Source organism: Carex rostrata, chromosome 12 (genome assembly GCF_964058835.1).
Source record: "Carex rostrata chromosome 12, lpCarRost1.2, whole genome shotgun sequence".
NCBI lineage: Eukaryota > Viridiplantae > Streptophyta > Magnoliopsida > Poales > Cyperaceae > Carex > Carex rostrata.
Genome location: NC_135929.1, coordinates 12793675 through 12807394, shown reverse-complemented (window position 1 = coordinate 12807394; position 13720 = coordinate 12793675). Strand labels below are relative to the sequence as shown.

The 13720-nt window shown below is 36.2% G+C and overlaps 2 protein-coding genes and 1 pseudogene across 4 annotated transcripts; 2 read left to right on the top strand and 1 right to left on the bottom strand.

Moving 5' to 3' along the window:
- Positions 1-3757: 3757 nt before the first annotated feature.
- LOC144563074 (Tryptophan/tyrosine permease) lies at positions 3758-6060 on the bottom strand. The gene is made up of 2 exons (XM_078312446.1): positions 4666-6060; positions 3758-3984 (listed from the first exon to the last, which is right to left on the bottom strand). Exons 1-2 carry the CDS (start codon positions 6051-6053, stop codon positions 3891-3893), a joined length of 1482 nt encoding a protein of 493 aa, XP_078168572.1. The 5' UTR covers positions 6054-6060; the 3' UTR covers positions 3758-3890.
- A 254-nt stretch (positions 6061-6314) lies between these two features.
- Positions 6315-8220, top strand: SWA1 (transducin family protein / WD-40 repeat family protein). Its single transcript, XM_078312850.1, has one exon. It carries the CDS (start codon positions 6399-6401, stop codon positions 7989-7991), a length of 1593 nt encoding a protein of 530 aa, XP_078168976.1. The 5' UTR covers positions 6315-6398; the 3' UTR covers positions 7992-8220.
- Positions 8221-10872: 2652 nt separating this feature from the next.
- Positions 10873-13019, top strand: LOC144563265 (E3 ubiquitin-protein ligase SIRP1 pseudogene; annotated as a pseudogene). Of its 2 annotated transcripts, none has more exons than XR_013514288.1 (3): positions 10873-11064; positions 11414-12529; positions 12753-13019. The product of XR_013514288.1 is annotated as an E3 ubiquitin-protein ligase SIRP1 pseudogene, transcript variant X2 (transcript). The 2 variants fall into 2 exon arrangements; XR_013514287.1 differs by having other exon boundaries at positions 11377-12529.
- Positions 13020-13720: the final 701 nt, after the last annotated feature.

The window sequence follows — 13720 nt, the reverse complement described above, 5'->3', positions numbered from 1 at the left end:
TCCCCGTGGAGAGCAGAGAGTAGAGACTTTACTTTACACGTGGGTATTAAAAACTTTTCCAAGTTTAGTCCAAAAGATATTTCGGGTGTCATGTTCAAATTAATAAGCCGTTCATTCAGTTACACCCAATTGTATTTTCATAAATTGTTTCTCATCATTTATTATTTACTGTTTTATATTTTTAAAAAAAAAACATAGTTCTTAAATGCTATCATAAATTTAAAAAAAAGAATGAGATGTGACTGAAGGAGGAATTTTATCAAGTTTGTTTTCAGCACGTGGTGGAGGGTTTGGTATGATTTTTATTCTTTATTTTTTAGAACAAGGGTTTGGTATGAAATATGGATACATTGAATATATCAATACTGGAGGAGGACCATCTGCAATGCCGGACCCACATGTCGCCTGACATCAGCAAGATGTGTTATTGTAATGTGCGTACACCCGTTTTTTTTTCCATAAAATAGTAATTAATAGGATACAGATTTTTTTTTTTCAAAAATAAAACATATAATATTATAATGTAACAGAGTTATGTTTTATAAAACAACAAAACAAATTACTGGCTCTCTTTTTTTCATTATTAATGAATCTAGCATCTAATTTATACAGATGTTTTAAATTAACATCTAAGTTAATTCACAAAAAAATTTCATCTTTTTTATTGTTAAAAATTCCCATAATTTATTAGTAAATGAAAGTGAATGAAAATAGATGATTCACTAATTATATCATATCACAAATGACGTATCTCTCTTCTAATTCCTATTAGTCATATTATCCCGAGTAAAGATATATTCATGAAGTCAATAACGAAAATAAAATGAAAATAGTTTTATGTTTAGGAGTAAAAGATCCAAACAAATTTGTTCGAATTACATTTACCCCCTCCACCCAAAAAAGTTTTAACAAATTATAGAACAATTTCATAGTATATATTCATGAAGAATCACATTGTCAATTTACAATGTCATCTTTAGTAAATTGCAAAATTTGTAAAATAGAAGAAAAAAATATGATTTTTCTCAATCTTCTCAAGCCTCACACAGTTAAAAAGAGCTTAGTATGATCATCATTTCTTACAATAGCAATTGAGATTTGGTCAATTTTACATTTATTGTAATTAAATAAAATTGACCATCCATAAAAAAAAAAAAATCCATGCCAACAGTTTCTTATTTTATAAAACAAAGTGCAAGATTTTGTCAATTTTTCTCAATCTTCTCAATCCATCCCATCAATCCAAAATTTTCTTAATATCTGATTGAGAAAAAAAATATTTATATTTAACACAACATACAGTTTCTTAAAACAAAGTGCAACATTCAATAGCTGAAAAATAAGCACATGAGTATTTAAGATAAATAAATAATGTTAGACAAATATATAATAAAAAAATAGATAAACTTTTATAAATAAATAAAAGCTCACTGAGATAATCTCTCTTTTTTTTGACGTAGACACTAAAATAATTCTACCAAGTTTGTCTCCATATATCTTTCTCCTTTTGTTACATCACGGAGAAGTAATCTAATCATTTTTTTTTTTTTTAGATTTCAGCGTTAAATGCGGTGCAATGGTTAAATGTTGTACCATATGGAACCAAAAAGATAGTGTCTTGAAGGTGACGTAAGAGCAGACGTGGATCGTCATAAAGATCAGATAAGATGTGGCGACATATTTGTAGACACGTGTGGTGTATCTATGCTAATTCGGTAGTAGTAACTAGTAAGCAGTGTTGTAAATAACGGTATGCAGTCGTCGGATGGATGAGATACCGTCAAGTTATTAATCGATATTGGCTAATTAGTTAAAATATGTATATATATCATAATTTAACGTTTTTATTAAATTTATGTATATATATCATAATTTATTTAACTTATTAAATAAATTAAATTTAACTTAGTACTATTATTATAACATGACACTACGCTTATTTTTTTCTTAATGCATAAACACTTTACAAATAAAAGAAATAAAAGAATTAAGCTTTTTCAAATACTAATAACATATTATTTGCAAGAAAGAAATGAAACATTCAAACATAAAATCACTAAATTTATTTTATGATAACAATATAGTTTCATAAATGAAGATGTCGTACTAATTGAAAAAATTACAATAAGTAAGAAAAATATATAGTATATAATAACAGAAGAATCAATCAATTTCAAAGTAAGAAGAAAAAATATATATAAAAAATATTGAATGTATGTTCATTGTTCAAGCACAAATAAAACTACAATACATTATTTATAAAATTTATTATCACACTATGACAAAAAAAAATTTAATGTGAAAATAAATATTCACGGGAATAAACAGATGATTAAACAGTAAAACAACCGATTAATCGTTTTCATCCGCAAACAAGCATCTGTTAAGTGTATTCATAACAGTTTGGCCATCGTTAACGATTAAATGACCGTTTAATCGATCATTAAGACCGTTTTTCACAAAACTGGTAGTAAGTAACAATATTCACGTTTTATTCGTGAATAAAAGTTATTGTTTTTTTTTCGAACCAAATGGCGAAGTATTCGATTGACCTAATGTTTACTAAATTATTCATGGAAAAACGCAGATTTTTTTTTTTTTTTGCTTCCTTGTGGAACTGAATCATTTCTGAATCACAAACTTTTAACCCCACCGAACCGAATCCAAATAATTTATTTGCCACTCTATTCCGTGCAACTGCATCAGTCATAGTTTTTACATTCAAAATCGAGTGAGGCTATGCATATTATAAAACATGTGCTATGACTATGTATTCATGCATTCGTTTACATATCAAAACAATTGATATGAATTGTTCAATATTATATGCATAAAAATAAATTGTAGACAAAAATTAATATTTTTTGAATTTATTTTTACTATCTTTTAGATTTATAGAAAATTCATTTGATCTAAAAGTTTGTGGATCATCTAAAAGTAATAATCTTTTTATCTACCTAAAAATTTGTAAAATATATAAAAAAATGCAAAATTTGATCTCCATACACAATTTCATATGAGGATTATACTTAACTTTTTGAATTGATTATTTAAACTTTGAAAATAAAAATATAAATTCATAGTACGAGTTAAATCAATAATATGCATGATACCATAACCTCTCTCTTCAAAATCTAAATCATGCAAATATTATTTCTTACTGATCTTCACAATGATTGGTTTGGTTATATTTTCAATTTGCGCCATAAACCCAGAGAAGAAAAAAATACCATGGTTTTGCAATTTTATTGCACTAGTCTGCTATCGAAACCCTACCAACCAGAGGTCTGCTATCTTCTTTCTGTTTGTATTTTATTCTCAAATCTATTATTGTAGAATTTCTTTCTAATTGCTCAGCCATGGCTTTGCAATAGCTCTAAAGTCCAGTATCAGTTTTACTGGCACAAATTGCAATTCCCCTTACAAGGTACCAGGTATAAAATTACTGGCTTAATAGGCCCCTGAAGAGAAACATAGTCATATTTGGTGGCTCCTTAAAATAAACAGCTCTTATGTACAAAGTTTGTATCTAAGACAAAGTTAAATTTTCAAACTACGAGGGTCAAATGTAAATGGGATCGATCATATAAAATTTTCATATTGTATGGAGATCAATTTTATAATATCCATAGCATTTTACTCTAAAATATAAAGAAAATTATGTATAAATACAAAATTTTTGAAAACTGAAGATCAATTGATCCCATTTCCACAACAAAGATCCACCCTGGTTCGTACCAGTGTCAGTGTTGAATTGAGGATATATTAAATTCCTAAATATATCACTCCAAATTATGTCATCAAAAAAAATTTCCCATTCTTTTTTCTTAGAGTCACATGGAAATAAATTTTGGAAACACCCCCCTCACACACACACAAAAGAAAAAAAACTAATGCCAAAATCCTAACACCACCGCAATTGCAAAAAGCACCAAAAGGTAAGCATTTCCTCCTGGCAATATTTCCTCACCGTAAGCTGCTGATCTGATACATAGAGAGAAACAACAAATCACTTGACTAATCCACATCTGTACCTAAGCTTAGTCAGGGGCGGATTCAGAATTTTCATCATAAGACAAGAAAATAGCGAATTGAATTTAAATAGCTAATCAAATTCAGATCTATTAACTAATCACATATTAGATAAAAAAAACAATACTCTTAACTTCTAATTCATTGCTGGATGTAAAACCATTTATTAATTAATGCACACTTGGTAGCTCCTACCAAGTTTTTCAAAACAAAAAAAAAATCCTGATTTTCAATGCTTTAATTTCTAATTTTCAATGCTCTAAATTCAGGAGGGGGTCAAATTATTTTCCAAAAAGGACAAAATTTTACGAGTACGTATATCTTCTACAAAATTTCAAAATCTAGGAGGGGCTGATGCGCTCACTTGAGTCCGCCTCTGAGCTTAAGACATATGTGAACTTTAAAAAATCCAAACCAGACCATGAAAGAAAAACAAAAGGGAAGTCAGAGTTGAGATTGCACTGGAACCCAATCTCTATGGATCTGATACCTATTGTACCGAGGCAATTATTCACCATAACTCATTGCAAAAGGAATCTACTATTGGTTTCTCTAGGCACTAAAACAAACCATACAAAACCTATTCTATAACAGTTGAAACTGGTACATAAACATATAGGATATAGGACGTACCGCTTTTTCCTCCTGGATTGATAAATCCCAGCCATTAACGGTGGCAAAATTCCAAACAGAAAACAATTCGCGTAAACACCAGCAAAATCCAAAGCCTTAGAAAAAGCTGTACCACTCAAACCCGCAATGAGAACTGGTACGAGAAGCACAGCCCACATGACATGCAAATTCCTCATTTTTCCAACCAAACCTTCATCATTTTTCGTATGAAACCACCGGCGTACCAAAAGTACAGTATCTCTCAACTGTTTTGGAAAACTGACAGCATAGCCTATTAGACTTGTACCAAGAGCCGTGAATGCAAATCCTTGTACGGCAGGTAAAGCAGAAGAATTTACTGAAAGTATCAAGTTAATGGGATCATATGACATGGAGGGATTTACCGCATTGCCTTTCCCAGCTAGTACCAGAATAACTGCATTCCAAGAGAGAACCATGGCTAATGGAACTGATCCTCCTATCAGGATAGCCTTCCTCGCATCATAAACCGTGTCACCGGCTATTTTACAGATGAATGGTGTGATTACATGAAATCCAAGGGTTAAGACCGTTACCGGTATGGCCGGTACGATTGATTGTGGCCTCCATGAAGCAAATTTGAGAGAGGTTAGAAGACTGTTGCGCCCAACCGAGATGCCGAATGCAACAAGGGTACTAATTGACACTAGCATTAAGCCGCACAGCAAGCGGTTGGTTTGGTCAGTGGCCTCAAAAGGGAAAAATGCAATTAAGGTACCGACAAAAACCGGGAATATTGCACTAGCCAAGATGGGATTCAACAAAGGGAATTGTTTAGAGACAAGTGAACCTATTCCAGAAACACAAGCAATCATTAAAGAGAAGCTTAATAATGCATAAACAATAGCAACAAATGTCCCGAATCTTGCACCTAAGGAGTTTGATGCAATGCCTGTGAAGGAAACTTCTTCCAAGTTAGATTCTTCCATGGTTGCAAAGGTTAGTTCTGCCACTAGTATAATAGAAGAGATTACATATAGCCAGGAGATAAAGATGGTGATAGTAGATGGTACGATTCCGGACTTGATGGTATAAGCCGGCAAGCCGAGCATACCCGGCCCAACAGCTGTACCGACGATCAAACCGACAGCTGCCCAGAAGTTCTTGTCGGGCTTCACAACTCCGGATTTGTCGGATTCTTCAATAATTATGTCTGGTTCTTGATTGGAGGCTCTGTTTGGTGAAAGAGAAATGGGTTTGTAATTGGTGTGCCGGATGGAAAGAAAAATGTCGGTACTACTACTACAACTACTATGCAAAGAGGAGGCATGGTTGGTATTGAATAATAGAAGAGATTGTTTGATTCTGTGTTGGAGGTAAAGAGGGGGGAGAGAGAGGAACTTGGGTTGGTTAGATAGCGGTGGAAGCATATTTTTTGGAGGGAGGTGTTTTGTGATTTAGCAATTATAAACAGATAGATTCATGGATTAAGATTAAGATTAAGATTAAGATGTGTTGGTTTTAAATTTAATCAAATCACAGGGACGGACAGGGACAGGGACAGGGACAGGTGAAAAACATTACCTTTCTTTTCTTGTTGTTAGTCGCTCTAGTGGGCCTAGGCCCATTTCAACATCTAATAATCAAATCAAATCAACTGATCAAATACATTACATTGCCAAAACCCAAAACCCTAGCCACCGTGCCGTGAAAGTCGTGAAACCCTAAACAAACATCTCTCCTCTTTCTTCAGCTTCAAGCCTTCAACCACAGCAATGGCGGATGAAGCAAATCGACAGTTATTCCCCACCCAACCCGCCTCTCACCTCCTTCCCCCTTCTCGCACCAACAAAACCCTATCCACCACTCCCGAATCCTCCTACTGGCGCACCTTCCGCTCCTCCATTCTCCCCTCCAACCTCCACCTCCCCATCACTTCTCTCGCCTTCTCTCCTTCCTCACCCTTTCCCCTTGCTGTCGCCTCCTCCACTTCTATACGTCTCTTCTCTTCCCTCTCCACTGAACCCTCCTTTTCCACCCTCTCCCTGCCCGATCTCGCCTACTCCCCTTCCTTCCGCTGCGACGGAGGTCTTATCGCAGCTGGCTGTGAAACAGGTCTCGTTCGGGTCTTCAACCCAGCAAATTCCACCTCCTTAAGGAGCCTCAAGACACATTCCCGTGCCTCCCGGGTTGTCAAGTTTCCCCTTTTGCATCACAAGCTTCGACTTTTCTCAGCTGGTGATGATGCTCAGTTGATACAGTGGGATGTACCCAGTGAGACACCGCTCGTCACTGTCCCTGGAGCCCACCGTGACTACATTCGAGCGGGGGCACCTTCTCCTGTCTCTGATGATGTTTTTGCAACCGGTTCTTACGACCACACGGTCAAAATTTGGGATGCAAGGGTTGATTCGGGTGCAAGTTCGGTGCTTTCTATCAATCATGGTGCGCCAGTGGAGAGTGTGTTGTTTCTACCCTCAGGCGGGTTATTGGCCACTGCTGGTGGCAACACAGTCAAGATCTGGGACGTGATTGCTGGGGGAAAAGCAGTGCACTCGGTGGAGACGCATAACAAAACTGTCACTGGTTTGACTCTGGCAAAAGTAAGGGATGGGGAGACAAGACTTCTCAGTGTTTCAATCGATGGGTACTTAAAAAGCTTTGACTTTTCGAGGTTAAAGATAACCCACTCCATGAGGTACCCAGCTCAACTACTCTCAGTTGCTTTCTCTCCTACTGGAACAATACGGGTTGTTGGTACCAACAATGGGGTTATCTACACGGGTATAAAGACCAAGAAAGATGAGCTGGAAGGTGAAAAGGGCCAGGTTCGGAGCGATGAGTTTGTATGGAGTGTACCTGAGCCTATGCCAGTACTAAGAAAAAATAAACGATACTTTAGCCGGGGTCAGAGTGAGAAGCCAAGTGAGGGTGATTTTGTAATTAAGAGGCGTGAGAAAGTCAAATTGAAAGAGCATGACAAGCTTCTGAGGAAATTCATGCACAAAGATGCTCTTGTGTCGGTCCTGAAAACAAAACGATCTACCAGTATTATAGCAGTTTTAGAGGAGTTGGTTGCAAGAAAGAAATTGATCAAGTGCATTTTAAATCTGGATATTGATGAATTGGGGCTTTTTCTGTCGTTCATTTCGAAAAATGCGACATTGCCGGGATGTGCACGGTTTCTGATGGACCTCGCAAAGCGGGTCCTTGAGATCCGCGCAGAGGATATTGAATCTGGTGGTGATGAGCTGGCAGTTCATGTGAGGAACCTCAGGCGTATGGTGGTACAAGAGATTCAGATACAGAGGTCGTTGCTAGAGATACAGGGTATGATCTCGCCTCTGCTTGCAATTGCTGGAAAATGAGTTACTTGTGGTACTTGTAGCACTAGAGATCCAAAAGTTTTGACATGTTTTTGTTCTTTTTTCTGATTAGGGTGTAGTGACTAGTCTTGTTGCCTTTGAGGTAATTGTTACCTTATTTTTCATCTGAAGAGTGTTGTTGAAATGAAATTTTGATATGTTTTGATTTCATTGTATCCTATATATATAAAAACTGCTATATTTATAACCTATGAAGTCAATATTTCTACAACTTTTAAGATAGTTCTTACATGTCTGATGGTGTACCAGCCTATTTGTGTTAATACTTGATATCACGATTTGAATCAATTCATTAAATAGGTTGTACTGTTAATTGATGGAGGTCATCTATTGATGTTATTTTGTTCTTAGATCAATACATAGCCTTCTTTAATTACTGGTATCTACAATCTACTCTGTGGGTTTCTCTTTTACTTTTTTTGTAAGGTGTAGTGGAGCTTCTTTGATGCATTCACTCTTCAATAGTATGCCTGCTCTTGTTTGTCAATAGCAAAATGATTTAAATGCTAACCATTTCTTTGAAGGGTTTGGCTGTACCAGTTTCTCTCTTAGATGTAAGGGTGTTATATTTGTTCCTATGGCTAAGAACCATTTTTTTCCCATGGCTTCTGCATTTAATTATCTTTGTTTTCAAGTTAGATATAATGACTATCTGAATCCATTCTAGAAGAGCACAAGTATCATGTAAAATACTTTAATTTGATAAGCTCACTTTTATTTTCTCTTGAGCAATATTAGGTTATGACAAGACATTAAATCAATAGTAGAGGTGCTACTTTTACCCGATTACCCAGATCCGATCCGGAACCGAACCGGATCCGACCCGGAACCGACCCGGATCCGATTAATTTGGATAGGGTATGGTTTAAAAAATATAACCGATTAAATTATGGGTATGGGTACAAAATTAATAATTTAATATCCGACCCGGATCCGAACCGGAACCGATACTGTAATGGGTAGGATATGGGTATCATTTAATTATCCGACCCATAACCGGACCCGACCCGATATCCGTATAAATACCCGATAAAATATATATTAATAACTCTGCATCAAGTTTTTGTGTTAGATAATATATTTCAGCTAAGCTATAATTTGATAAAACTTAACCAAATTTATGCTACTGTTTTACACTACCCTTTAATTACATCCTTAACTAGCCCTTTAATTATGCTCTTTAATTTTTGTTCTATATTATACACATGTGACACATGACACATGATTATCAAATTTATTCTTCCATAACCAGCTTATTTTATACCTTTTTTCTTCTATTACATTCAATTCATAGATTTATTTGAATTATAGAAAAGGAAATCATCATCTCTAATATTTTACTTTCTAAAAATTATATCTCCTCCATCCTCCTGAATTCAAAAGCTATTAACAAAAAACTGAATTCAATATTTTTTGTTACACCATGAGTACTCCAAACAACCAACAACCAACTAATAATTTAGAGTTATTATTTTTATTTTGCTATGTAGCATGATATATTTTATTATTTATAAACATGATTAATAGTATAATTTTTATTTTGCAGTAGTTTTTAATTTATATTGTAATGATTTATTATATGAGATGTTTAAGAAATTATAATTATATTTAAATGTAAATAATTTCTCGAATACTTTGGAGTTGTGACCTATATCCGCTCTGGATCCGGAACCGCCCCGTATCCGAACCGGACCCGATAATCCACAAACAAGTTACGGGTATCTATCTACCCGGAACCGAAAGACTGGACCCGAAATATCTACGGGTAGATAGGTATCCGGATCCGGACCCGACCCGATTTGAAACAAATAAGTATATGGATCGAAATTTGGACCCGAACACTTTTAGGGTCCGGGTCCAAATATAATAGTACCCGGACCCGACCCGACCCGATAGCACCTCTAATCAATAGTATATTCAAGCAGAGGTTTCAAATCCTACTTCAAAATTAGATTCAAGCTCTGGCCTAGTCTTTGTTTACTTGGATGTGCATCAGTGCATGAATTTATAGTGCAATACCGTTAGAAAAATGTATAAATTGGATTAGAAATTGGAATTCGATCAATATTTTATAGGTCCACATTGACATTGTGCATTAGAAAAAAGATTCCGTCATGGGCTATGAAGACTTACCGTATATGGGCTTGGCCTGTCACGGCCCATTACGAACAACTCGTGATTCTAATCGTGTCTGGGAAGGCATTTCGATCCCAACCCGTTTTATCTGTTACGACTTGCGAGATAGTCAAAGAAAAATAAAGGAGTGGGTCCCAAAAGCAGAGATCGACGCGGAATAATAAAGGAAAGGGTCCCAGATGCAGAGATCCACGCGGACAGCTCATGTGGGGGAGAATCTGAGAAGCAGCGTCAACAGCCAGTGAGTGCGTATCCTCTGAGATATCTCAACTTTTGCGTGACCGACGTGTCCGGTGCCTATTCGGGGGTGATGTAGGGGGCCATATTATGTGTGCCTTGAGATTCGTGTATAACGCAACTAAACGGTTTGGATTTTCCATAAAGTCACGCAAAGTTTGAGATATCTCAGAGGATACGAATTCAACAGGCAGTGGACCCGCTTCGAATTAGATTGATATTATTCCCAAGATAAGCACTATAACGTGCTTCCTACACCCACTTCTTTGAAATACGCTCTTTTACATAATACTAGCCTGGCAGTTTTCTATTCCATGGGTAGGCAATCCGCTAGTCACCAGTCACCACCGAAGATTTGTTAAAAAATGTATAATTCTTACGTACTGATAATTTGGAATTGAAAAAAGAGGGCAGGAACTTGGAAAGTAATGAAAGGCAAAACCAAAACAAAACAGAATTGAATTTTAAAATTTAAATAAATAAAAATGAATAGAAAAATATGAATCAAGTCTCAAACTGTGTGTTGAGTGAATATAAAGTGTGCTCTCTATTTCGCTGGTCTCCTTTCTGCGATTTCTCATCCTCTCCTTTCTGCTTACCAACAATTTCCAAATCAAAAGAAAGAAGAAAAGAAGAAATGGAGGTCTCAAATCGTGCCTAGTACAAGCAAAACAAAAATTAGGTTGGAATTTTTTTATCCCTTCTCAATTTCTCGTCTCCACATTTTTTTATTGACGGAATTATCTATCGTCAATTCTTCTTTGGAAATTAGTTTAGTTTCTCTGAGATTGAAATCAATACTTTAATCTTTCGATTTTCCTTTTTCAATTTCTCCTCTTCTTATAAATATTATTTAATTTAGTTTCTTCTTCTGCTTGTGCCTTGTGAGAAAATAATCACTTTTCATTTTGTTGCCTTTACCCTTTATCTAAACTAAAAGCTACCAACTCTGAAACAACTCTGAAACATCGAGAAGCCACTATTTATTTCACAGATCTGAAGTTGTTGCCCTTTCTGTTTCTCTTGATTAGGGTTTATTGTCTGATCAGAAGCAGAAGCAGAGGGGAAAGAAGAAATGAGTGAAGGTGTTACTACAACCCGATACTGGTGCCATTTGTGTACACAAGCAGTGACGCCAACCATGGAACCTGAAATCAAATGCCCCCACTGTGACAGTGGATTTGTAGAAGAAATGCAAGGAAGAGATTTTGAATCTACCACAAGTGATTTGAGGTCTGAAAGAGCTTATTCTCTATGGGCCCCAATCCTCCTTGGCATGGTAGGTGAAGATAACGGGTCGGATTCAACCCAGAGACTGACGCGACCTGTCAGAAGAGAACCTGAAGAAGATATTTTAGAAGAAGAAGAAGAGGATGATGGTGAAGAAGATGATGAAATTGAGCGTGAGATTGAAGATATCTTTAGGCAGTCTCGGCGCAGATCAGCGATTTTTCAACTGCTAGAGAGTTTAAGGGATGATGACAGAGACAGAGACAGAGATAGGGATAGGGATAGGGATAGGGATCGGGATAGGGAAAGAGAAGGTGAGAGTCTGATCCTTATAAATTCAAACAATCAAGCAATAATTCTTCAAGGGAATTTCAATTCAGAGGACAATGGTAGTGAATCGGGTTCAGGTTTGGGTGACTATTTTCTTGGACCTGGTTTGGATCTCTTATTGCAGCATCTGGCCGAGAATGACCCGAACCGGTACGGTACCCCACCCGCCATGAAGGAGGCTGTTGAGGCGTTACCGTGCACGACAATTAAGGGGGTCTCATGCTGTACAATCTGTCTAGATGACTTTGAAATTGGTACGGAGGCCAAGGAGTTGCCGTGTAAGCATAATTTTCATGCCGGTTGCATTTTGCCGTGGCTGGAGTTGCATAGTACATGTCCGGTTTGCCGGTACCAGTTGCCAGCTGAGGAGACCAAGCATAGTGGAGAAGGCAGTTGGGAGGGTACTGGAGATAGTAGTACTATAGGTGCAGGTGAGAGAATGAGTTTTTCCCCAAATGAGAACCGACCATGGAGTGAGTTGTTTTCTTCCTCTGATTCTGATCCATCTCAACGTAATGCTGGTGCAGATTTGAGTGAGGAACAGGACTCGCGTGAAATCTGAAGGAAAATATTAAAAGAACAGAACTGTGAGTAATTTTGTGTTCATGTCATATAATTTTGGACTGTCCTGCCAAATTCTTGTCTGAGGTTACTTTCAAACAAATACCAGAAGGAACTGAAACCTAAGCTAATATTATAATGTACCAATACAGTACTAGTGAGGTATTTACTGGATAAAGTGCATTTTTTTTATACAACTTGATGCATTCTTTTCATGGCTGATTTCTCTATTTTTAATTTAAATTTCAGATAGAACGGGATACTCTTCAAGTGAGGAGAGGCTGTACAAATGTTACAGGGAAATGGAAATGTATTGTTTCCTTGCTTGTTAGTCACTTTTATGATCAATTTGTATAAACAAAATGTTTCTGATTAGGTCAGTCAGGATTCTCTTCTTTCTCCCTCCCCCTTTGGTTTTTACTTTTTAGAGTAGGTAGGGCCTTTTGCCTTGTCTTGTCATTGGAGAGAAGTAACATGCTATGGTATATGAATAAAATATTTCTCATTTTCCTGCAATTACTAGAAAAATACATGAATGAATGAATAAATAAACAAACAAACAAACAAACAAACGCCTCCTTTTGTCATACGAAGATGTCATGCAAGATTGTCTTATTGGAGCCTTTTTAGCTGAGTTCTAACTCTCAATTTTATTGATTTTTCTCGTCAGAATTATGTTGGTCCATCTTTTTTTCCCTGTTATTGCATTGACATATTATTTGAGGCAAGTATAATTCGGTTGGTATATCTCCTATGAAACCAGTGCAATTGAGATGGAAGTATTACTGGTTGGTCAAGGCCGAAGATAGTGCCGACGTGTTTAGCATATTCTGATTATTCTTTGTATGAAACAAGTGTTCTCATATGTGCCAGAGAACATCGCATGATTGCAATAATCAGGTATGCTGCAGGGCTTCCAGGCTACTGCATCCATGGAGGAGTTTCATGTGTACCCCCTTCAAAAAGCTCAGCAAAGCAAAAGAAAAGTTACTCTCCTTGCATCTGTACCTTGAGTTCCTTCATAATTGTTTTTACAGTACCATTGATTATCTGTAACAATGATGTAATTTTTTTCTTTTGCTTGAAACTGAAATCTAAGCAAAGCAAAAGAAGCCAAAATGTCTGTTAGTTGTAAGAAAGCCTTGTTCCCACCTAACACAGTCAAAAGCATGGATTGGAAACATTGATGGTATCCAATCAATATCACTTTTTACATA